The 26570-nt window shown below is 46.7% G+C and overlaps 1 protein-coding gene and 2 pseudogenes across 1 annotated transcript in view; all 3 read right to left on the reverse strand.

Moving 5' to 3' along the window:
• Positions 1-26016, reverse strand: part of PPA2 (inorganic pyrophosphatase 2) — a 45059-nt gene extending 19043 nt beyond the window's left edge. The window contains exons 1-7 of the mRNA XM_049786540.1: positions 25836-26016; positions 21010-21077; positions 19106-19150; positions 13724-13777; positions 10598-10717; positions 7715-7801; positions 2835-2961 (exon numbers count right to left, since the gene is read on the reverse strand). Of these exons, the coding sequence (XP_049642497.1) occupies positions 2835-2961; positions 7715-7801; positions 10598-10717; positions 13724-13777; positions 19106-19150; positions 21010-21077; positions 25836-26016 (682 nt within the window). The remainder of the gene's footprint in view (positions 1-2834; positions 2962-7714; positions 7802-10597; positions 10718-13723; positions 13778-19105; positions 19151-21009; positions 21078-25835) is intronic.
• LOC126028922 (uncharacterized) lies at positions 5871-6049 on the reverse strand (annotated as a pseudogene).
• LOC126027898 (farnesyl pyrophosphate synthase-like) lies at positions 17110-18256 on the reverse strand (annotated as a pseudogene).
• Positions 26017-26570: the final 554 nt, after the last annotated feature.

A 26570-nucleotide genomic window follows, 5' to 3' on the forward strand; every position in this document is an offset into this window, starting at 1 on the left:
TCTAGCTGGGTGTTCAGTGACAGATGTGTGGATAATAAAGGCATGGTTTGTCTGCACAATGGGTTACTATGCAGCTGCAATGGATGAAATCATGTAAGTTACTGGAACTCGAAGTGAAGACTGACAAATACTAGATGATCTCTCTTAACTACTGTAAACAGGACAACAGGACAAGGTAATGCAAGTTATAGAAGGAGCATACTCAATTGATCTTGTTTATAGAAACAAGAACAGGGGAAGAAAGAAATCAAGAGGGTAAGTTAAAAGGCAGACTAGAGGTAAGTGTGTCAGGGTCCCTTAGTACAACAGTGGTGTAGAGGTCAGGCATATATAATTAAATCAGAAGCTAACCACATTGTAACAATAACTAAAAAATAATGAGACTGTTAAGGAGTGGAAGAGAACATGAGAACATTGGTGAATTCGACACTGGTAATGAGATCGGTGTTGTGCCTAAAACTTCTGAACAATTTGGTAAATCATAGTGCCTGCCTTAAATAAAAAAAAATTGTTTTGCAGTTTTGAACTATAGTAAAGTTGTGAGGAAGATTGTTCAAAGTCAGTAGTTAACAAAAGTAAATAGGCCTAGGCAATATGAGTCTTTTTTTTTTTAGTTAAAATGGTAAAATCTGTTAAGAATGTAGAAAAGTGTTTTAGGGTAATATTCTACCTGTCATCTGATTTAATTTATGAGTTTTGTTTTGTTTTTGTATAGTGCCATGATAAAATGCAGGAATTCACAAATGCAAACCATGCACTCTACCAATCAGCCATATCTATTCTTGGTCCCTGCACTGTAAGATCGTGGGTTTTTTGGTTGTTGTTTTAGGCCACAGCTGGTGGTGCTCTGATGTGGGGATTTAAACTGGCCTTGTGCAGGGCAAGTGTCAAAACCATTATACTTTTGTTTTGGCCAACCCCATTCACCTGAATTTTTATAATAGCTCAACTTACCCAATGACTGATAATGTATCTTGTATGTGTCTCTAAAGCCCTTGACTAAAATTTTTAACATTTAAGCTTTTCTCTTTCATTATATGTACTGTATGTATAGACATAATCCCATACATATCCCATCATAATGATCTATCTAACCTGTGGGAAATTCCAGCCCATGCCAAATTATTATTCACTGAGAACACAGAAGTGTATACAGAATATAGATATATGATGATGTCAAATCACTCTTTTAAAGAAAAAAAACTAGCTGGGATTTTATTCTGAAGAGTACTTAAGTTTTAGGAGCCACTTATCCACCTCATATGTGCTTTGCCTAGGAAGTTACATGCAAAATTGTGACAACTTAAGTATACTTTTTGAATCAGTCCACCATTTAAATGATTTTCAAAATATTCCTGTTGAGGGGACAGAGAGATAGCGGTAAGGCATTTGCCTTGCACGCAGCCAATACAGGAAGATCCCGTTTCGAATCCCGGCATCCCATAAGGTCCCCTGAGCCTGCCAGGAGTGACTTCTGAGCACAGAGCCAGGAGTAAACCCTGAGCAATGCCGGGTGTGGCCCAAAAACCAAAAAAAAAAAAAAATTCTGTTGAAATAAACTATTGTCATTAATTAAATGTTCATTTAAATTAAGTGAATGATATGCTGACTTAAAAAAAAAAAGAAGTAGGGGCCGGCGAGGTGGCACTAGAGGTAAGGTGTCTGCCTTGCAAGCGCTAGCCAAGGAAGGACCGTGATTCGATTCCCCCAGCGTCCCATATGGTCCCCCCAATCCAGAAGCAATTACTGAGTACTTAGCCAGGAGTAACCCCTGAGCATCAAACAGGTGTGGTCCAAAAAACCAAAAAAAAAAAAAGAAGAAGTAGGGAGGGGCCAGAGAGATAGCATGGAGGTAAGGCATTTGTCTTGCATGCAGAAAGATGGTGGTTCAAATCCCAGCATCCCATATGGTCCCCTGAGCCTCCCAGGAGTGATTTCTGAGCATAGGTCCAGGAGTAACCCCTGAGCACTGTCGGATATAATCCAAAGATCCAAACACCAAAAAAAAAAAAAAAAAAATAGGCGGGAGGGTGTGGGGAGCCTAGCTGATAAACCTAGAACATAAAGACACCTCAGTAATTCCTAATCTGGTCACCCACGTGACCAAAGGCGCCCATGCCTTGAGGACAAAGGAAATAGACAAATAAAGTAATTCAGAGCAGCCCAATATATCCAGCCAGAAAGAAAGATATAGAGCAACTTGCCTTTGTGTTAGCAAACATTATTAAGATTATAGCTGATGTTCTATTTATACTTGTTGAGTATAATTTATAGAACTCTGTTTGAATCTTATGCCTTTTAGTAAAACGTGCTCAGGTCTACCTCTTTGCCCCTCCCTATTACCTGCCCCAGTTTATGCTAATGAATGCTTGTAACTGTGATTGGTGTAAAACTTGTAACACCTTCTGACATATCTCAGCCCTTAAAAGCTGATCCCCCAACAATAAACTTCCCTTTTTGAACAGCATGCGTTGTCTTGAGGGCCCTTCTTACTAACTTCTCAAGTTTTTCTTTACAGGTCGGTTCTGCTCGGGCAAACCTGCGAATGACTAGCAACCTTCATTTCCACACCCCCGAGGGTCGGGGGGGTCTCCCACGGGAGGTTGCAGGAGGGTGCAATGAGACCCCCCAAGAGGGCTGGCTGTGGTCAGGTGGGGAAATGAATCCAGCTAAGAACATTCCATAAACAGGGAGAGAAGTCCAGGATGGAGACACACCAACACTCTGGGGGATTGTTTATTAGTTTCCAATGATCCCTTCAAGAGAGAAAATATGGTCTGCTTTTAAACAAGAAGAATTAAAGTTCAAATGACTGTTTCCACATTCAGACTTACCATGAAATTTGGAGGCTTCGGGATCATTCACATTGATCGCAATTAGCTTCCAATCAGTTTCTCCCTCATCAACGAGGGCCAAGACTCCAAGGATCTTGACACGTATGACCTCACCACAAGAGAGAACCTACCAAGAGAAAAGAAATAGAGCACTGGAAAGGCTTTAGATAAAGTCATTTATTCATAAAATAAAAATCAAAATGGAAGGACCAGAGAAAAACTGAGTAGAGCTTTAACAACTAAAAAAAAAAGATGTTGGGGCCAAAGAGATGGTACAAGTGGTAGGGCATCTGCCTTGCACGTGCTAACCTAGGACAGACCGCGATTCAATCCCCACGCGTCCTGTACGGTCCCCCAAGCCAGGAGCGATTTCTGAGTGCATAGCCAGGAGTAACCCCTGAGCATCACCGAGTGTAGCCCAAAAAGCAAAAAAAAAAAAAAAATTGATGTAAATGACCATAAAGCTTTTTTAAAAAAATGACATCCTTTATTTTAGAAATAAGTACCTTGATCTGGAATGGAGCAATAGCACAGTAGGGAGGATGCTCATTTTGCCCCCTCGCAGAGCCCCAGCAGTGAGGGACCCTTCCAGAGATATTGCATCATAGTGGGACATCTGGTGAGTGGGGCCACGTAATAATGTATTAGACTTAGGGTTTAGATAGTGTAGGATTGAGTACCCAATGATAAAGGAGTGATTAGTATGATATAATCTGCCTGGTCATTGACCATCCATGAAAACAGTGACTTCAGTTACAAAGCTGAGTGAAGGAACTACATACTCATGAGTACTCTACGCATGAGAACTGGCCTGATGCTTTCTGTGACCAGAGTAGTCAGGAGAGATATATTCCTCAGGATATAGGGGTCCCTGGGTTCTGGTCATTTCTTCCCTCATGATCTGGGTTTATAGAAACACTGCATGAACATTTATTGAATGATACTGTTACAGGTTGTGTACCAGTGACTGACTATAGTTTTTCCTTTTTATTTTTACTTTTCTTTTTTTCTTTTTTTTTTTTTTTTTTGGTTTTTGGGTCACACCCAGCAGCGCTCAAGGGTTACTCCTGGCTCTATGCTCAGAAATCGCTCCTGTCAGGCTCAGGGGACCATATGGGATGCCGGGATTCGAAGAACCAAGTTTCTGCAAGCAAGGCAAATGCCTTACCTCCATGCTATCTCTCCGGCCCTAGGGACTGCCTATGAATGAAAATACAAAAAAAATGTTCTTTAGTTTAGAAGCATTTATCTCAAAGGCAGAAAACATTATTTCATATCTCTTAAGAAAAGGAACAGCAACAATAATGTTATTCCATTATAGTTATTAGTCAAGAAAAAAAACAGCAGGCTCAGAGAGATAGCACAGTGGCATTTGCCTTGAAAGCCGATCCAGGACCAAAGGTGGTTGGTTTGAATCCCGGTGTCCCATATGGTCCCCCGTGCCTGCCAGGAACTATTTCTAAGCAGACAGCCAGGAGTAACCCCTGACCACCATAGGGTGTGGCCCAAAAACCAAAAAAGAAAAAAGAAAACAGCAGATCATTACAAATTCTTTGGGAATCAGCGTCTATGTCAAAAAAATAAGCTGACTGGGGCTGGAGAGATAGCACAGCAGTAGGGCATTTGCCTTGGAAGTGGTTGGTTCAATTACTAGCATCCCAGGGCGCTCCTGCCGGGAGCAATTTCTGAGCACAGAGCCAAGAGTAATCCCTAAGCGATGCCAGGTGTGGCTCAAAAAACAAACAAAGAAACAAAATAAAATAATAAACTGAGCTGAGATTATGAGGCAGGAATAGAGAAGTTCCTCAAAGTTGCTGGGCAGATGGGGCTGGAGAGATAGCACAGTGGTGTTTACCTTGCAAGCAGCCAGCCCAGGACCTAAGGTGGTTGGTTTGAATCCCGGCATCCCATATGGTCGGTCCCCCGTGCCTGCCAGGAGAGGAGCTATTTCTGAGCAGACAGCCAGGAGTAACTCCTGAGCACTGCTGGGTGTGGCCCAAAAACCAAAAAGAAAAGAAAAAAAAAAGAATTCAAAGTTGCTGGGCAGAACCAGGAATTTCATAAGCTTTTCTGGTTCTTCTAGCTACCAATTTTTTTTTTTTTCTTGTGGTTTTTGGGTCACACCCGGCAGCGCTCAGGGGTTATTCCTGGCTCCATGCTCAGAAATTCTCCTGGCAGGCACGGGGGACCATATGGGACACCGGGATTCGAACTGATGACCTCCTGCATGAAAGGCAAACACCTTACCTCCATGCTATCTCTCCGGGCCCTCTAGCTACCAATTTTATAGACTGAGATGCTCATGAATATTTTCATTAAATGAAGACTAAGGTCTGGCATGAAATCTTTGACTCACACTTAATAAGTAAGTATTTAAAATGATTTCATAATTTATACTAATTCTGAATTGGGTGGTACCAGGGACCTGTACCTTGAGATTACTGAGATTAAGTGTATTCTGTTCTTGCCCTGATGTAAAATTATTTAGTGAATTCAAAATTAGATGGGGGGAGTATCTAAAGTATTTAGCAAGGAACCTACTGTGGAATACATGAGGAACTTATGAAAAAAAAATATTTTTTCTTCTTGCTAATCTACTCACTTTCCACATTTTTTACTGCCTCTCTGGGGACAACATGTCTAACATAAATGGATTGCTAACTACAAAAGCAAACAATTAGGCTATATTTCTACTGAAAAGATACACAAATTATAGTCTCGCACATGTAGTTATTAGTCACTATTTGTCTCTTACTTACAGATAAGCCTAGAATTAAATTGGAATGGGGAATATCCCTGCAGGGAAGGCATAAGGAAGGGAGAAGAGCGAGAAGGAAAAAAAAGGAGAAATAAAAGAAGAAAAGGAACAGAAGAAAAAACTCACCAAAGAAGGAAAAGACTAGAGAAGGGAGAAGGAAAGAATGATGAAGAGAAAGAAGAGTATTAAAAAGTGTGGTAGAGGGGCCGGAGATATGGCATGGAGGTAAGGCATTTGCCTTGCATGCAGAAGGACGGTGGTTCAAATCCCGGCATCCCATAGGATCCCTGAGCCTACCAGGAGCAATTTCTGAGTGTAGAGCCAGGAGGAACCCCTGAGCGCTGCTGGGTGTGACCCCAAAAAAAAAAAAAAAACAAAAAATGTGTGGTAAAATCAGAGCAAATTGTTTACTAAGTAAATTCTACACTTGATCTTAGCCAAAAGGCCGAGAAGCAATACTAAGTGAATTCTAGAAGCCTAAATAAAATATGTTTATGAGTTTTTAGAGATAAGTAACTGAATCCAAGTCGAGGACAGGGATAGAAGTAATAACCAGCCTGGACCATTTTTTTTTTTTTTTTTTGGTTTTTGGGCCATACCCGGCGGTGCTCAGGGGTTACTCCTGGCTGTCTGCTCAGAAATAGCTCCTGGCAGGCACGAGGGACCATATGGGACACCGGGATTCGAACCAACCACCTTTGGTCCTGGATCGGCTGCTTGCAAGGCAAACGCCGCTGTGCTATCTCTCCGGGCCCCAGCCTGGACCATTTTTAAGTGATGCAAATGCTATGTGGCACTGACCTGGCAGTGCTTATCGCTTGCCCTCAGAGAGCTGATAGGATCTCAGAACCCTGTCAGTACAAAGGAAACTGAGAATAAGGTCAGGTACTACAGAGAGAAGAGCCAGGACAATATGGACCAGAAGATGGTTCAAATGGGGGTTCGGCAGAAGGGAAAATCCCAGTGAGATAGGACAGACAAGGCACAGAGGAACATGGTTCCAGTGCAGAGATGAAAACATGAGTGCATAGGAGGAAGCTAGCACAGATAAGGAGCCTTGTGAGAGCAGTCATCATCCCATCACCCTGGCACCCATCACTCCGAGTGAGCCAACAAGAAACTGAGGAGAGGGCGGGGTCTTTTCTTATTACTCTTATTTGGTGTGGGGGGTGGGGGGTTGGGCTACATCCAGCGGCGATCAGAGGTTACTCCTGGCTTTGTGCTCAGAATTCAGAATTCTCCTGGGGGCCAGAGAGATATAGCATAGCAGGAGGACATCTGTCTTGCATGCAGCCAACCTGGGATGAACCAGGGTTTGATCTTTGGCATCCTATATGGTCCCTTGAGCCTGCCAGGAGTGATTTCTGAGCTCAGAGCCAGGAGTAACTCCTGAGAACCACTGGGTGTGCCCCCCCCCCCAAAAAACAAAACAAAACAACAAAAATCACTCCTGGTAGACTCAGAGTATCATTGGGATGCCAGGGATTGAACCCGGGTTGGCCACATGCAAGGCAAAAGCCCTCCCCACTGTGCTATCACTCCAGACCCAAGGATGGGGTGCCCTTTCTGCAGGCTACAAAAGCCAAGGTGGGACCATAAACTGATGCAAGGGAAAAGGTGTGATGGATCCAGGTCCAGGGGAAGGTACACCATGAGTGCACCTGTATCCCACTGGGCACCGTCAATGACACTGTCTCCAGGAAGGTCCGGAAGCAAGCCCAGGGCTGCTGCAGGAAAAGACAGGAGAGCGGAGATGGGACCCACACCGCAGCTCACAGTCCCCTATGAGACCCCTCCAGCCTGGAAGAAGGATGGCAAAACAGCAGTTGTCGGTGCCCACAGACACTCAGCTTCTCCTACCAGGCAGGCCACAAAAGGCAGGATTCAATGGACCAGAGAGTGACTACCTGGGGCTCTGTGCACAGCTCAGCTCAGCTCAGCTGGGCAGCAGTGACAAGAAAAATATGACAGTCTGGAATGAAGGGATTGAGGTCCTGTGAAGTCCCGGCTTCCACTGACCCCACAGGGGCAGTTTACCACCAGGCCCAGTGTAAAGGGGACAGGTACCAGAGGAATGAGGGGACCAGAACAGGCATCAGAAACCAAGAGTAGGGTAACCAACCTTTGAGCCGATTTCACAAACATCAATGGGGTCATTGTCTCCATGGCAGTCTGTGTCCTTATCTTTTTGATGAGGATCTTCCCATGTCTGAAACCAGGAGAGTGGGACAGAGGTTAACATGCCCAATGGCTTATGTTGATCAAATACATCCAGAGCAATACAGAAACCTGCCAGGGCCTTAAACAGAGATGCCACAGAGCAGAGAGTCCACACAAGGTGGGGGTCCATCGGTGACCCAGGAAAGTAGCCGTTTGTGACCCTCATGGGACCAAAAACTTCCTCAGAGGAAAGACCATAGAATGATCCAGCAGAGGAACTCTCAGCACCTAGCAGGCTGTAGGTACTATGCAGTGACTCACTGACCCTCACCTCAACCATCTCTCCTGGACAGAGAATACAGAGGAGAAAGGCCCAGTAAGGGGTGATCCAGCTCCCACTTGCAGCCATTCACTGGATCTGCTTGCTGCCTCACTTTGTTCATCCCTTCCTCTCCTCTTTAGACAACCAACTTGCTGCTAGGGCATGTCCTCACTCAGCCGGAAATCCTCACTTGTCGTCAGTGGGGTGAACCCTTGAGCTCTAGCTCTCTCACCTGCCTGCCCCCACCCTGACTCTCCCCTGTGGGCAACTACACTGATGCCACTAGCTCAAAAAGAAAACTGAGTCAGGCACCTGGATTAGGGTAGGGTCAGAAAATCCACCTCCCAGCTCTTCTTTTTTGAAGTGGTTTCTTCAGGGATTTGCAGTGTTAGCACAGCAGGGAGGGTGTTTGCCTTGCACACAGCCAACCCAGGTTCGATCCCCATCATCCCATATGCTCCCCTGAGCCTGCCAGGATTCCAGAGTGCAGAGCCAGGAGTAACCCTTGAGTACTGCTGGTGTGGCCCCATAACAAAAAACAAACAAAAAAAGAAGTGGTTCCTCCATCAGGGAGCTTCCACAAAGATGGGCTAGATCTGCCAAAGGTGGAGATCTAGAAAAATAATGGTTTTTTTTCCCCTGGAAAGTGCATGTTTCTCTATGGCACACACTCTTTGAGGCTCTTCTCTATATATATATACTGTTTAGCTGAGTTGGTCAAAGCTTGCCCCTTTTTTCAGCTATTGTACCTTACCCATATCTTGGAATTTCATGCCAAATATAAATAATCAAATACTTAGGTAAATAAATTTGGGCGTGGGGGCTACACCTGAAGTGCTGAGGGGTCATATTGCTCATGGCCATTCCCTCTGGTGCTGGGGGCGAGGGATCCATGCAGTGCCAGGGATCAAACCAGGGGTGGACACATATAAAGCCATCACTGTCTCTGGGTCCCAGAGACAAATTCTAGAAGCCTAAAGGCAGGTGTTGGGATACTGATCCTAACCTAATCAATAATTGTGCCCTACCCTAGGGTGTGACCTGGCATTCTGCTCCCACCCTAGGGTGGTACCTGATTCTTGTATATAAAAGCAAGGGTCTGTGGAAGGCAGGGCTTTTTCCGGAGCTGATGCTGGGCTTTTGCTTCAGCCTTATCCACTGAATAAAGCTGCTATCTCCTGAAGCCCAATTGCCTGTGAGTTTTCTACCCAACTCTATCACCTCAGAACTGCCTGCTGAACAGACACGTGGCAGACGTGTGGTCCAAGCTGGAGGAGAAAGACCTCATCCTCCATCCCACCATCATCCAGCCCCATCAAGGGTGACTTGCAACAGGCAGGAGCTTCTCTCTCTGTCCCAAACCCAGATTTAGTGGAGTCTAGGCCTTACTGAATCACCTGGAAGGGGACACCATTTCCCTGGGAGAGAAAACCTGGGCAGGAAAGAAAGGGGAGAAGGAAGTGAAGCAAATGCTAAGGGCCGTAGTCCGACAGGAAGGGGCCTTGTCACCTGAGCCCCTGCCTGCAGCTCCCACTTCAGTGCTGTGGCTCAGCCTAGGTCTCTCTGATTAGGACCACTGAGCAGTAGAAAGTACATAAATGGGTCTAAAGTGTCATCAGAACCCTAATTCCTGTCCAGTGGTCACTAATGAATTTGCTACCTCTCCCTCTTTTACATTCTCCAATATGTGTGTGTTTAATTGAATGTGCATATAAAGAACTTTTATAAAAAGGAAAATAAGAGGGCCCGGAGAGATAGCACAGTGGCGTTTGCCTTGCAAGCAGCCGATCCAGGACCAAAGGTGGTTGGTTCGAATCCCGGTGTCCCATATGGTCCCCCGTGCCTGCCAGGAGCTATTTCTGAGCAGACAGCCAGGAGTAACCCCTGAGCACTGCCGGGTGTGACCCAAAAAACTAAAAAAAAAAAAAAAAAAAGGAAAATAAGAGTGCATATATAATATATACGTATATATGTCTGTGTATGTATATATATATATATATATATATATATATATATATAAAATGCTTTCTGCCATTACAAACTTTTCAGAAGAAGAAAAACATTCTAAATTCATGGTAGAGAATAATAAAGATACCCAACTCAATGCACAATCTGTTCTGAAACCAGGCTTTCATAATTGAAAGGAGTCATCTATTTCAGTTGAAAATATAAAATTTACCCTAGTGGAGGTGAAAGTCCATACCTGGCATAATCAAAGCAACGAGTTAAAATAAAGCAGATAAAACATTTTTCATTGGGCCTTAATAGCCAAGCCCAGGACTTGAGCCCATTCTAAATGCCAAATGAGAGTGCACTTGGTGCCAAAGTCCAAGACCTTGAGGAGAGACATATCTGTGGCTTGAAAAAAATTTATGGATATGATAAAACTCTATATTAAAAGATTTCAAATCTCTCAACCTGACATGATCTCAGAACCAATTTAAATTCAAGCAGTTCATGGGATTTACAAGGCCATTTTTTCCTGAAGACAGAGAAGTTTTAGAATGCTAATGCAAATGTCACCTGAGGGAGGGCTCCATAATTCCATATATAACCCTTATGGGGGAAGATGTTTGCCACGTAGCGCAGCCTCCCGTGCTTTGCGTCCTGCTTGATGGGGTTCAGAGGCTCTCCTGTGGCAATCTAAGTGGATCCAAATGAGAAGCCATTAGTCCTACCGTCAAGTTGGATTTTTAAATCTGCTTTTTTCATACCAACTACTCATCACCCAACTTACCAATCAGAAGCACTCTAAAGTAAGGTTAGCCATCTCTTTGGGGTGAGAGAGACAACACAGCAGATAGGGAGCTTGCCTTGCGTACAGCCAACCCAGGCCTGACCACACCAGGAATGAATCCTGAGTACAGAGCCAGAAGTCAACCAGCCCTAAGCACCGCTGTGTATGGCCCAACCACCCCGCAAAGATACTCTCTTCTTATTAATTTGCAATGCACGCAAGGAAGCCTTCGCAAAGGCAACATCATGCAGCCTAGTTAGACAGTCTGTTTTTCACGTATTCTGTTATTTTTGATGCAATAATGAAATTGCAGAACAGCAGGAAAAAGAGAAATCAATCAACTTGCTTTTTGTTACTAATTGTGGGCATTTTCCCATCAATCTTGTGTCAATATAGTAAACTCAAAGATTTTCATTCAGATGTTTCTTTTTTTTATTTTTTCTTTTTGGTTTTTGGGTCAAATCCAACAGCGCTCAGGGATTACTCCTGGCTCTATGCTCAGAAATCACTCATGGGGGCCCGGAGAGATAGCAGAGCGGCGTTTGCCTTGCAAGCAGCCAATCCAGGACCAAAGGTGGTTGGTTCGAATCCCGGTGTCCCATATGGTCCCCCGTGCCTGCCAGGAGCTATTACTGAGCAGACAGCCAGGAGTAACCCCTGAGCAATGCCGGGTGTGGCCCAAAAACAAAAAACAAAAAAAAGAAATCACTCATGGCACACTCGGGGGACCATATGAGATGCCTGGATTCGAACCACCGTCCTTTGGCATGCAAGGCAAATGCACTACCTTCATGCTATCTCTCCAGCCTCCATTCAGATGTATCATTTCAAAATTGTCTTTCCACCAAACATATCCAAATTATTATGCAAAAGAAAAAGAAACAAGTGTCATAGTGCAGAGTGAAAAAAGCCACCACCAGGGGCCGGCGAGGTGTCACTAGATGTAAGGTGTCTGCCCAGCAAGCGCTAGCCAAGGAAGGACCGCGGTTGGATCCCCTGGCGTCCCATATGGTCCCCTCAAGCCAGGGGTAATTTCTGAGCGCTTAGCCAGGAGTAACCCCTGAGCATCAAAGGGGTGTGATCCGAAAAACCAAAAAAAAAAAAAAACCACCACCAACAACAAGGAGCAGCAGGAGCAATACACAGCAGGAAGGGAACCCTTGAGCTATGCTGGGTGTGACCCAAAGGGGGGGGGAGGGCGATGACAATAAAAAGTGCAACAACAGGACCTGGAGAGACAGCACAGTGCGTTTGCCTTGCAATCAGCCAATCCAGGACCAAAGGTGGTTGGTTCAAATCCCGGTGTCCCATATGGTCCCCCGTGCCTGCCAGGAGCTATTTCTGAGCAAACAGCCAGGAGTAACCCCTGAGCACCGCCAGGTGTGGCCCAAAAACCAAAAATAAATAAATAAATTAGGGCCCGGAGAGATACCACAGCGGCGTTTGCCTTGCAAGCAGCCGATCCAGGACCAAAGGTGATTGGTTCGAATCCCGGTGTCCCATATGGTCCCCCGTGCCTGCCAGGAGCTATCTGAGCAGACAGCCAGGAGTAACCCCTGAACAATGCTGGGTGTGGCCCAAAAACAAAAAACAAAAACAAAAACAAAAAAAACAAAAAATAAATTAATTAATTAATTAATAAATGCAACAACAACAAACTGCAGCTTAAATTAGGCAGAATCTTTCCCCCAACCCTGAGTGAGATGCTGTGAGGACCACAAACTAACACTTCACTTTTTCAGTAAAATTCCAGGCAATTCTCCAGATGTAAATTCTGGGAAAGACACCTGCATATCACTTTTTTTTTTTTTTTTTTTTGGTTTTTGGGCCACACCCGGTGACGCTCAGGGGTTACTCCTGGCTATGCGCTCAGAAGTCGCTCCTGGCTTGGGGGACCATATGGGACACCGGGGGATCGAACCACGGTCCGTCCAAGGCTAGCGCCAGCAAGGCAGGCACCTTACATTTAGCGCCACCGCCCGGCCCCCTGCATATCACTTTATAACCCAAATATATGAACTAATATCAGCATCACACCCAAAGCAGCAGGAAAAGTACCAACAGCTAAACAAAGTACCAAATTTGAGCCAAAATTTTAATGTGTCTTGGAGTAGCCAAAGAAGGATCAATAACTACAAACATGTTTGTAATCATAGTGCTTATATATATATATATATATTAAAAATAAGGATTGCTTTTCTTTTCCTGCGGCCATAGGGCCTGGAGATCCTGGTTCGCCAAGGACATCGGCTTATCCTCCCCTGAAGACTCACCCACATCCCAATAAAATAAAATGTTTTGATCTGAAAAAAAAAAAAAGGATCAATAAAAATATTGGGGAAAGGAGAGTGCTGGGTCACACCTGGCAGGGCTTAATCCTGGCTCTGTGCTCAGGGATCACTTTCGGTGTGATGCTGGGGCTTGAACTTGGGTCAGCCGTGCAAGGTACATGCTCTCCCAGCTCTACTGTCACTCCAGCCCTAATTCTGAAAGACAAAACGGGGCTTCCTGATAGGCCCATGTTCACAGCTCCGGCCTCACTTTCTCCAGATACTGAGCATGATTCCCAGCCCACTGCGGCCCTCCAAAGCACCACCGGGAGTGATCCTCAAAACCACAGGCAAAACTACAGCTCAAAATCTTATTTCAGGAAACCTCCTGATAAATGCCACTTTCAAGGCACATCAAATAAATTAATGTATTACTATAAGCCAGAGAGGAAACAACAGAAAACTTTTCAAAGAAAAATATTCCTCATCAAATGATTTTTGCTTTTTGGAATTAGAGTCAAAGTTCACAAGAATATTTTCACTATATATAAGTTTCAGACATTCCAAATTGCACATCTTATGGGGAGACCCTGACATCAATGTTCTTTTCAGGGTTTCTCCCTACTTGCAGTACAGCCATACCTCCATTTTAGCATTTGTCCACCGAGGCACTTCAACAACCATATTAAACAAATTCTGCAGTATAAAAAAAGAGACAATCATATTAAACAAAACAAAATTTTACTATGAGAGAGACAGAAATTTAAATCCCTGTAGCTCACCCAGATATTTTGAACTCCTCCTCTATGGGACCACTTTAGTTTCTTTTTCCTACTCCCTTAAATGTCTAGTCTGATCCTACATCTGCCATTGCCTGTCTGGCAGTTCTTCTAAGAGGAAAAGAAGACCATCCACAACAGAGACCAGCAGACAGCCTATCATCATCTAGCACTCTCGGAGCTGCAGGGGTTCTATTTCTCTTAAGGCCTGTGCAGCCAGGAAGCAGGAGACTAGTTTTGATTCTTATTTTCCAGGTGAGATGGAGGTGAAACCTGGGTCTGCTGGCTTCGAGTCTCTTATAGTATGGAAAGTGTGGGATCTGTCCCACAAGCTCTCTACATGAGTAGATCACAGGGCCAGAGAGATGACACAGCGGATAAAGTGCTTGTCTTTCACATAGCAACCTGGGTTTGATCCCTAGCATCCTTTATGTGCCCCTGAGCACTGCTGAGAATGGCCCCAAAATAAACAAAAAACAAACAAAAGGAATGTTATCAAAATCAGTCACATGAGTCCGTGAAAGTGAAAATCTTAAAGATCATAACAATAGTTCTCACATGTTTAAGTGATATTTAAACCCAAGCTATTACAAACATAATGTTGAACAAAGACTGCTAGCATAGGTAGCTGTAAGCTTTACCAAACCTCAATACACTTGTGTACTTGGGGTAGTTGGGCCCTAACCAGCAATGAGCCCTTGGCTCTGTACTCAGAGGCCACTTGATGTTGCTCAGGGGACCCTAGAAGGTGCAAGAGCTGGAACTGGGCTGGCAGTGTGTGGGTCCTTAATCTCTGTGCTCACTCCTGGTGTGCCCCAACATACTTTTTATTAAACCTCGTGCTAAACCCCCTGAGAAATCAGACCAATTTTTTATAGTGGATCCCTGAAGCTTGTCAGGGCATGGCTTATCTTCAAAGGCTCCTCACACAATCAAATCATGTAAATTTTAAAGAAGAGGTACAGGCACTTATCCATCCCTCCTTGCCCGCCTTCCCTGCTGACTGCAGACTGAGGAGGTCTTGTGCCTTTAGTGGCAGACCCATGAGTGGAGAGTAGAGCCCCACATAGCCATGCTCCCAGGATCAGACCTGTCTGGCAGCACGGGGCACCCATGTCCTGGCCTCATGCTTGCCCTGCAACTGTATCCCCTGTCAAACTATGCATAGGCATCTCCTTTAAAGGGGCGATTCAGTAGGCCCGCGAGATGAACTTTTTCTGAATCTTCCTGATGCGGATAACTCGTTCATCCCAAGAAATGTTTAACCAGAAGGCCCACTGTGGAAGATTTTACCCCTGCACGGATCACTGGAAATATTTCTGAGATTCGTGTTACGGTACTGACATTATGTTCCCTTTATATTATTTGGCCTTAATATTAATTCTCCCTTCCGATAACCACAGGCGAATTATAGCCTTAAAATCCCTTTACCTGGAGAATATTTAGCACCAAATCAAAGACAATATTTTTCTCTCCTCAAGGTGCCCTTGCAGCCTCAGTTTCTGGAATGCAGGGGCATAGCCAGAATGCAGATCCTGGCTTATTGACTTTTCCTAGATAATGAGAGCTACACCTTAGTGGATTCAGCTCTTTCTCTCACTTGACCTCTAAAATAATAGAGCCCACCCAGTGAAGATAGTATTCCTAGATTTTTTCTACTTCTCACTAATCCCTTATTTTGCATCTGAAGTTAGTTTGCAATGAGCTGCCTTTGTAACTCAATTCTTATTGCTTATACCCATTGCTTGATGTATTGTTTATTGTTAAGCTTTGTTTTGTAATTGTAAACAGTCTTCTCAATATCTATGACTGGCTCTTACCTCTTTTATACTCCTAGTTTGGAGATTACATTTGTAACATGCTTGCCAGTCCCCTCATCCTCTGTCTTTTCTTTTTTTTTTTTTTTTTTGGTTTTTGGGCCACACCCGTTTAACGCTCAGGGGTTACTCCTGGCTAAGCGCTCAGAAATCGCCCCTGGCTTGGGGGGACCATATGGGACGCCGGGGGATTGAACCGCCGCGGTCCTTCCTTGGCTAGCGCTTGCAAGGCAGACACCTTACCTCCAGCGCCACCTACCCGGCCCCATCCTCTGTCTTTTCACTGACTCTGGTCTTGGCTCTCCCTAAGTGACCCTGATCTGCCCTTTAAAAACCCAACCTTACAACAGCAGTCCTAAGTCTGGGGTTAATTATGACTCAATAATTTGGGGCCGGAGAGATAGCATGGAGGTAAAGCATTGGCTTTGCATGCAGAAGGACAGTGGTTCGAATCCTGGCCTTCTATATGGTCCCCTGAGCATGCCAGGAGCGATTTCTGAGCATAGAGCCAGGAGTAACCCCTGAGCGACACCGGGTCTGACTCGAAAACCAAAAAAAAAAAAAAAAAAAAGACTCAATTTAGGAATAACACAGTGAGGATATTTGCTCAAGACTTACTCCTGATTCTGTGCTAAGTGGATATCATATGAAAATGGGAAAGAAACGAACACAACATGCTCATAGCAGCTTTATTCTATCACTGAGACATGGACCAACTCAAGGGCCGGTTACCACGCCTTCACACTCCCCTCTCCCTTCTCCCCTCTGCCTCCATCCGATGGGCTAGAATTTGGCATCATCCATGGAAGAGGAAGTTTGCTCCCTGCCATCCCATGGCCGGCCCCCAAAGATACACAAAACACAAGCGGGAATTATAATAGGGTCAAAATCACAGAACAGTGAGTGGAGATGTGGTAGCCCAGAACAGCAGCATAGAGACAGAGAGAGAGAAAAATCTGTTCATGAATGAGAGAGACCACACCCAGTGGTGATCGGGGTTTACTCCTGACTCTGTTGTACTCAGGGATCACACCAGGCAGTGCTTGGGGGATCCTATCAGCTGCCAGGGATCGAACCCGGATTGGCTGTAGGCAAGGTTATACTAGTTCTCCAGCCCTGACCCAACTCCTTTCCACAAAATCCTGTACTTAATGTGATCTATGAGAGCCAAGAAAAAAATAACTGCTGCTAAAATATCTGGGTTTATGTCCTAACTCTGGTCTTTTTTTTTTTTTTTTTTTTGGTTTTTGGGCCACACCTGGCAGTGCTCAGGGGTCACTCCTGGCTGTCTGCTCAGAAATAGCTCCTGGCAGGCAAGGGGGACCATATGGGACACCGGGATTTGAACCAAACACCTTGGGTCCTGGATCGGCCGCTTGCAAGGCAAACGCCGCTGTACTATCTCTCCGGGCCCCTAACTCTGGTCTTATACTTTTTTTTTTTTTTTACCCAATAATTTATTTATTGAGGGCTTCCCCGCCATGCTCCCTAAGTCATTTTATGTACTTATAGATCTTCTTTGCCAGCCCCAGGATGATGCTCGGTGGCAGGGGTTTCGCATCCTTCTCCACAAGGCTCACAAGGCGATTGTAGCTCTCTTCTTCATACCGTGTGAACACACCGCGCAGATCCATTTCTTCATAGAGCGCCTTCACTTTAGCCACCTTCTTGGGATCCTTCTGCCCATAGTTTTCCTGTAGGATCTGACGCTGCTCTGGCGAGGCCTGCTGCATACACTGGACCACCAGCCAGCTGCACTTGTCCTCAATGTTGGTGCCAACCTTGCCCATCACACTGGGGTCCCCAAAGAAGTCCAGATACTCATCCTGGATTAGAAAGAACGCTCCCATCTCTAGGAGGATTTTCTTGGCATTAGCATGAGTCTTCTTATCGTCAATGCCTGCCATGTACATGGCAGCAGCCACAGGAAGGTAGAAGGAGTAGAAGGCAGTCTTGTATATGATAATGTCTTTGTGTCTCTTTTCGGTGAATCTGCCAAGATCCACGCTGTCCTGTGGGGCTGTCATGACATCTAAAGTGTGCCCAACTGCAGTTACATAGCTCATCTCTAGGAAGAGTTCAATGAGGTTCAGGTAATAGAGCTGATCCCGGCAGCAGAGTTTCAATAGACGATAGATACAGGACTCCACCATCAGAGAATCATTCACAGCATCCAGACCTATGCCCGGCTTCTTATACCAACAGAGCTTCCCCCGGTGAGTTATGGATGAATCCGTGATGTCATCCATCATCAAGAAGGAAGTTTGGAACAGTTCCACATACCACCCATAGTGAAGGCACGTTCAATATTCTTGGCATCCTGCTTCTTGGGCCCGACCAGCTCCCGGTAGGCGGCTACCACTGTCATGCCCCGATTGTATTTGCCCCCAAGCATGTTGTATTCCAGGATCTCCTTGAGACGGGTGATCACATCTCCTATATCAAGGTGGTCCAGGTCATCTTCTGTCAGCAACTAAGAATCTCAGGGAAGTACTGGAGGAATTCCTGCTTCTCTTGGCTAAATGCATCTGAATTCTTGTCTCCATTCATTCTGGAAGCGGGAAATGATCTGGTCCAGGGTGCAGTCCGCGGGTGGCCTGGTCTTAAACTTTTAAAAATGAAATGGCAGGGCCGGTGAGGTAGCCTAGAGGTAAGGCATATGTCTTGCAAGCGCTAGCCAAGGAAGGACCGCGGTTTGATCCCCATATGGTCCCCCCAAGCCAGGGCCAATTTCTAGGCACTTAGCCAGGAGTAATCCCTGAGCATCAAATGGGTATGGCCCAAAAAAATAAAACAAAATAAAACAAATGAAATGGCAAGGAAGTAATCAGAATCTCAAATTCATAAAATCCATAAATAAAAATAAAATAATGGTTAGCAGATGTAGATGAAAGAGGGTGGGAATTAGCATTTCTGGGGAGAATTTTGTGCCTGGAAAGATGAAAGGATTCCATGTCCACAAACGCAGTCCCCTGCTCTACGTGAGAAAGCCCAGTGGGTGGGACCGAAGAGATAGCATGGAGGTAGTGCATTTGCCTTGTATGCAGAAGAATGATGGTTCAAATCCCGGCATCCCATATGGTTCCCTGAGCCTGCCAGGAGCAATTTCTGAGCATAGAGCCAGGAGTAACCTCTGAGCATTGTCGGGTGTGACCCAAAAAAAAAACAAAACAAAACAAAAAAATAACGCAGTGGGTGAAACAGAGTCAGTCCAGGCATATTAACATATTAAGCATATTAATTAATATAGCATATTAAGTGAAGAGGATAAAAAAGCTAAAGAAAAAGCTGACGAATCAGAATGCAAGCAAAAATTCTGCAAAAGTAAAATCAAAGTTCAGAACAACTTTACAAAATGTAAGCAAGTGTTAGGATTTGGACAAACAATAAAAAAGGCCAAGCACAAGATACAGAACCATTCACTATACCTCATAGTCATCATTTCGAGCTCTCTTTGTAGGAAGGTCACTTGCCTGGAATAAGAAGAGGGTGTTTATGGATGTGGTGTGACATGGGAGATACAGCTCAGCACAGGATCTGCCCAATGCAGGGCCGGTCCAGCACCATTGGTCTGGGCTCTCAGCACTGTAGCCCCAACAGGACACAAAAGTCTTCCAGAAAAGTCCTCAGCAGGGCGGACCATCTCTCGGGCACTCACACCCAGTTCCCATCCATGGAACAAAGGCTCTGTCCCTTGAGAGGACAAGTGGGAAGTTTTCAGCCACTTCCTTACTGAAATGACAGATACTCTGGGAACAAAGCTGATAAACCACAGATTCCCAGGCCACATCCTGCCTATGAATTTGACAGAGGCAGATTGGTCTGTCTTCATTCTACGTGGAGCATGGCAGTAAGGGTCACAGACCTGTCATGCACACTCACCCGTCATGCACATCTGACACCTTTCTTATTAGTGTCTGGACCAGCCACTTAGTGCACAGAGGCTGGCCTAAAGCTGCCCCGAACGACTGCCCCCTGATGGTTCCAGTTTCCTTTGCCTCCTGTGACAGAACTGGTGTTTGCTGGTTGTAGGAGGGAGTCCTGGGACAAATCTTTTCCATTCATCATAGTAGACCTGGGACCTGGAATCCACCTGGCCCCTAACCAGCATGCAACAGTGAACAAACACCTAAGTGCAGGCACCTCTAGTGACCCCTGGCCTGATAAATCAACAGCCACAGGCCCCTGGGAAGGCACAATTGCCCCACGGGGCTCTCTCTGTGCTCCCCAAGCTTTCCCTCTCCTATTACCAGAATACGCTCAGGAGGCCAAGAGCAGGCAAGGGCAGAGCCAGGAGCTCACGCACTGAGTTTAAGGCCCTTCACTGACCTGTGTGGCTGCAGGAGGGCACAGACACCTGTTAGTATGAAAAGGGCCGCAGGCGTGAGGACCACAGCAGAGCTTTGGGAGGCTCCTTGCTGCCATTGGCCTTGGAGACAGGTTCTGGGGGTTGTGGGGGGCCCATGTACCTACCTCAAGAACAAAGCTGGGCTCTGGCCTTGGAGACGAGGGACTAAACTATAGACTCATTTCCCTGAAGTTCTAGAAAACTCTAAAAAATCAGGGTAGCCCACCAGCTGTCCTCCTAAAAGGCAGCCCTGGATATTGACCTTCTGTTGTGAACTGCTCGGGCCTTATGTGAGGGGCAAGAAAGTGCACCTGCAAATGATGGCTCTAAAGGAAAAGGCGTCCACTAGGGTGTGGCCCCTATCAACCATGTCAGCTCCAGGGCCCTCTTCAGGCCCCAAACTGAAGCTCCTCCCTCCAACATGGGATGGCAGCTACCCTCCCATCTGTGACTTCCAGCCTCCAGGGTCCTGTGCCTTGAGATTTCCCCTTCCTGCCATCATTCTCGCTATCTGACTGCAGAGAGTTCAAGATGGAACAGTAGCTTCCAAAAAACAGCCCAGAACCTGGGCTGAACCTGGTTTCAGCTACAGAACTTGGTGACAGTGACATATGTCACCAGGAAAGTACACAGAGGGTGGCAGTCTCAGGCCCAGAGGGGCACCTGATCCATCCTCAGCATCACAACAGTCAAGAACATTCAAGTCATCAAAAATGGCCTTGCTGAGGGCTCAGAAACCAAACCAGTGCCTCTGACCAGCCTTGGAAATTCTGAATAGTGATGCTATTTCCACCAAAGTTTCGATCTCAGTCACAGTCTTTCCTCTCCCAGTACCCCGGAAGAATCTCTATTCTTATGCATGGATGAAGTTCAGATCCAGTTTACAGTGTCTATTGTCTCTGTCCAACGTCCACCACACCTTTCTAAAGTTTCCAAAAGCACAGTGGGCCCCAGTATGTCCCCCCAACACCAGCAGGCACATACCTCTGCAAAGTCACCTGCCTTAAGAGGAATATCATGGAAGGGGGAAATGTAGTGGCCAGCTGAATTCTCTGCAGAAGGAAAACACACAGAATTAGGGCCAGAGACTCGCCTGGGTTTCAGAGATCAGGTCCTGTTACCTGAACCCATGCTATCCAAAGCAACTTAACTCCCAAATTAGCATCTAACTCAAAGCCAACCCAAAGGACAAACACTTTCACTTATCCTGAGTGGCTGTGATGAGCCAGAGCGGAAAAAGTACCTGTAACACCCTGACCCACCACAGGAGAAACTCCCCTGCTTGCTTATTTGGGGCAAAGAGGAGCAGAGAGGCTCAGAGCCCACCTCCGCCCTCTACATCCTTGTGAACAAAATGGGGCCTGAAAGAGAACCGAAGTAAATACCAGCGAACTGGACTTGTGCCCAAAGTGTAAAATAAATACACACAAGCTCAAATCAAAACACACAGGTGGCCATTGAAATCTGAGTTTCTTAAACTGGGGGTTGCAAACTGAATGAGAGAGAGAGAGAGAGAGAGAGAGAGAGAGAGAGAGAGAGAGAGAGAGAGAGAGAGAGAGAGAGAGTCCATAAAAATGGGGGTTATGAGAGAAAAATTCTGCATTAAATTGATGGCACATTATTATTAAAGTCCAATCTGTATGTTTGTTTTACAGATCCAAATACCTGGGGACATGCAAAGAACTTTCAGGCAAAAGGGGGCAGTGAGTGGAAAGTTTCAGAAGCCCGGGCATGAATGAATTAGGGGGTGAGGCCTCGAACAAATTCCAAAAGGGCGCACAGAAGCCCATTGGAGGGACGTCACCCCGGAAGAGGACCCTCCATGATAGGCAGTACCTCAGCCGCGCCAGCAGGGGGAGACAGCACCTCTGCTCTGTGGACTCCCCCTTTATCCCAGGCCTCAATCAAGCCTAGGGCCCAGCTAACTCTAATCACCTGAACTAACACTGTACCTGTCCCCAAAGCCTGCTGTGTGCAGTTGTGGGGCCGTGTGTGTGTGTGTGTGTGTGTGTGTGTGTGTGTGTGGCCGTGTGTGTGTGTGTGGCCGTGTGTGGCTGTGTGTGTGTGTGTGGAGTGTGTAGGGGGGTGACCTCGGGATGGACACAAGACAGTTGCCTGGGCCACTAGACCTGCCTCGAGTCTACCTTCAGCAGCCCAGCCCCGTCCGTGAGCACAATCTCGGGCAGATTCCAGGGCAGGAGAGGCAAAGGCCTCCGTCTCCCATCTCAAAGACCAGGCAAGGTCATATTGCTCAGGCCACTGCTGTCCACGCTGCAGCCAACTGGGGCCACATATCCCTTTGCCGAGACATCAAGACAGCATTGACAGTCGGCAGGTTCCCCCTCACGTCAGCAAGTGACTGAACATTAGTGCTAGTATGACAAAAATAAAATGAAATAAAAAAAAGAGGTGCTGTCCACCCCCAAATGCACCGACAATATAATGTAGCACCATTTCTCCCTGCAAAGGCACACTAAAAAAAGGGGAAATCTTACATATAAAAAAGAGCTCTTATCTACTAGAGATAGGAACTCATAGTTGATTACAATACAGGGATATCTTCTACCTTGAAAATATGTCATGTGGAATCAACTTAGACCTCAGGTGATTAGATACCATTCATCCAGCCTTGAACCCTGGATCCCAGACATAGAAACGGCACAGTTCTTCACAACAGCTGCAGGAAACAAATCCCATCCGGGACAGCCTTAATACTGTGGGGTCACCAACAAGGGCCAGCTCTAACATGATATCCTGACAACAAGGAAAATGTGAACAACTTGACCTTAGAGCAGATTAGCCTACCTTACCAGCTAATGACAAGACAAAACCAGAAGACTTGTCACCCTTTGGTAGGTCCAAAAGCCAAGATCGCGATTTACAGATGACTGGCTGCTAGAACCATGACCAGACTATACATCTTGGGTCCAATAAAAAAGCCCTAGTTTAGGGTTTGAACTATGACCTGCACAATAAACATGATCCCCAGTTCCAAAGGTTTGGCAGAGACAATTGTAACGGAATGGGGCTTCCGGAAGCAAAAAGAAAGACGCTATCCTAGGTGCCATCCTAGGTTCAGTGCAAAGACCAAGATCACCAACCACAGAAGATGGATTAAAATGCCACTGAGGGAACAGATCCTCTAGAACCACAAAGACTGACTTCATCATAAGCCCCACCTCAGGATCTGTGCAGATACTGAGACCTCTAGACAAAGAGGTCTGATTGTATCACCCAGGACAGAGCAGAAGTCTTCCACACACCACAAAAGCACCACCGGGACAGTAAATGATCCTGAACAGAGTCTATAGTTGATCCCATGACAATATGCTCCAAGGACGGAGAAACCCCATATTTCTTAGGCCAAGTGAATTCCTTTTTGAATGACCCCCAATAAAACTGTGCCAGGGCAGGAGGGAAAAAACAAAAATACAAAAAGCACAAAACCTTGGTTATTTTTTATATATTATTTTTTTATCTTCATTTATTATTATTATTTTTATTTACCTATCTGTTTTTGGTCGATTTCTCTGTTTGGGTGTGATTATTGAAATTGTTGTCCCCAGTTATACTTATTTTTTCTCTTCCTTTCTTTTCTTTCTTTATGTGCTATGCCATGTTTCTTATTTCAAGACCATGGTGTGTTTTTTTTCTTTTTTTGTTTTTGTTTGTTTTTCTTTGTTTTGTTTTGTTTTTTGTTTGTTTGTTTTTGTGGTGCTTATCGATATAGCTGGAGTCCTCACTGGATATTTGACACTTCTTTTGGTACTGGTGGAGTGTTTCACCTTCTTTCTCTCCTTCATCTCTCAAATCGTTGATGAGAGCCTCTAGAAGGATTCTGCCCATTTTCGGCGTATTAGACTCTTAAACCAGTTTATTACTTTTCTCTTTTTCAAAGAAAACCACACATCTTGAACTAGCTAGTCCTGCTTCCAGTTAGAGGGGGAAATAAGGGAGACATCAAGACCAAACAGGTGCAAGACTACTAAGTAGTAGGTCAGATACAGAGGGGACCACATATTCTAGCCGCCCTGGGGGTGAGGGAAGAGGAAATGGGAGGTAGGACAAAAATGGAGGTGTAGGGAGGACAATTTGGTGATGGAAATCCCCCCTGATTTTATGTAAATATGTACCTAAAATAATATTGTCAACAATATGTAAGCCACTATGATCAAAATTAAATTATATTAAAAAAACACACACACAAAAAAAAGAGGTGGACAGCAAAGCCGCATCCAGTTTTAGACATATACACAACAGCTGCATGTCTGCCACGTATCTATCGGCTTACTGTTCCTACTACTTACGGCTCAATTATGGCTTACTGTCACCAATCACTGTTCCTCATAGCTTCCGGTTACCGATCACTATTAAAGATTATTATTATCACCGATTATTACAGGAAGTGTGACCGAGGATGAAAGTCCAACACATAATTTCTCCATACCCGACCAATTAACATTATGGTCTTTTGTGCTTTTTTCAATTCCCTGAACGGGTCAACTGTAAAAAATACTTGGAGAGACTTATATTCAGAATCAAATACGTATGTCCTGGATTATGGACAGGAAATAGTAGTAAGTCCAAAGCGTACGCTCAATGGCAGATAAGAAAGCTCACAGTGATCAGAATCTAAGCACCAGCTACTCTAAGGGCAAAACCTATTTTCTGTTAAGGAAGTGCCTGACTCATTCCCTTACTAAAGAAAGGCAGTCAGAATGGCCTGCGTGGGGGCTGGAGTGAGAGTGCAGTGGGGAGGGCATTTGGCCTGGATTCAATCCTTGGCATCCGATATGATCCCCCGAGCCTACCAGGAGAGATTCCGGAGTGCAGAGCCAGGAATGACCCCTGAGCGCTGCTGGGTCTGGCCCCCAAACAAACAAAATAATGCAATGCAGTAACACCCTGCATTCAATCCTTCCCACAGGTCAGTCACATGTCATTCTGCTTCATTTGGGGCTCCTGCTTTGGTGCTTGGGGTCATTCCTCTCAAGTGCTCAGGAGACCACAGGGCACCCCGTCAGGCAAGAGCCAATGCCCCAGCCCTCCAGCCCTCCTCAGCCCCTCTCCAGCTGAGACTGCTATGGGTCCTCACTGGCCACAGCGCCTCCAGCTGCCAGCAGCTGTCATGGTCGTAGCTCTTACTGTGCCTGCCAGAGCCGCCCTGGGCACAGGCATTCATTATGTCAGCTTCAGGGAAGCCCGGAGCTGAGCCATCAGGGCTCTGGACTTCCCTCCCATGTTTGGGCGCAGTGTTTTAGGGGAGGGGGCACGATCAGCGGTGGTTGGGGGTCGCCCTCTCAGAAATCATTCCTGGCAAGCCACGGGGGACCATGTGGGATGCCGGGGATGAAAGACTCAGGTCAGCCGTGTGCAAGCGGAAGGCTCTCCCCTCCGTGCTGTGGCTCTGCTCTGGGCCCAAGGGACCGGCGTTTGGCCAAGTGCCCAGGCCTGACTGACTGTCAGGGGCAGAGGTGCCGGCCTCCTCCCAGGCCCTCGCCAAGGAGACCCCATGTGTGTGCAAGCAAGCTGCGCACATCCTCCCGGGTCAACGGAGCGCGGAAGACGACGATCTAGCCCAGACTGGTGCTGGAGGCTTGAACCTGTGTTCGGGGCGAGGGGAGCTTGACAGCGCCCGCGGGAGGGGAAGCGCCTACGCGTCCGGCTTCCGGGGGAAGACGCGCGGGGGCGGAGCTTCGGGGCGGGGGCGGGGCCGCGGGCCCTTCGCCGCCTTCCGCCGCCCTCCATCCGGGCCCTCGGCCCTCGCGGAGCCCCTCGGCGCCCCGCCCGCCCGTTGCCAGGCGACTCACGGAAGAAGAGGCGGAAGCCGGGCGTCCCGGGCGCGCCGCGCGGCTCGGCGCGGTAGCGGGCCATGGCGCGGCGCGGCGCGGGCGAGGCGGCCCCGGCCCGCGGGAGGCGGCCCGCGGCGGCCCGGGCGAGGGCGACGGCGGAAGCGGAGGCGGCGGCTCCGGAACGCAGCAGCGCGCGCATGGCGACCTCGGCCGAGTCCCGCCCGGCCCCGCGCGCGCGCCCCCTGCCGGCCCGGCCCGACCTGCGCGTGGCGCGAGCGGCGCGGCGCGGCGCGGGGGCCGGAAGCACGCGGCCCCGCCCACCTCGGGAGGCCCCTGGGCGCACGCGCTGCGGAGACGAGAGCGCGACCCGCAGACGTAGGCCGAGAGCTCAAGTTCCAGGCGTCTCGACCTCCGGAGAGCTCTTCCGGCTCCTGACACAGAAAAGATGGCTTTCTTGGGAAAGGGCCAAGACAAGGCTCTCCTCCTGAGAGTTCTTGCTCACACAGCCCATTCTCTGTCCCTCACATCTGCAATGACCCTCGGAACGGCTCTAAAGGTCTCCTGCCTATAGCTTGCTTTCATCCTCACAACATGTCTTACGGGCAATGGCCAGCAAAGTACATACATCCTGACACGAAGGCACCAGCGGAGCCTTTTGGGATATGAAATATTCGCTTGAAAAATGTTGTGTCTAGCGTGCTTGTGGGGGACTGAACACACGACAGGTTTTCTTCTTGCACCAGGATCAGGCCA

Source organism: Suncus etruscus, chromosome 14 (assembly GCF_024139225.1).
Source record: "Suncus etruscus isolate mSunEtr1 chromosome 14, mSunEtr1.pri.cur, whole genome shotgun sequence".
Lineage (NCBI taxonomy): Eukaryota > Metazoa > Chordata > Mammalia > Eulipotyphla > Soricidae > Suncus > Suncus etruscus.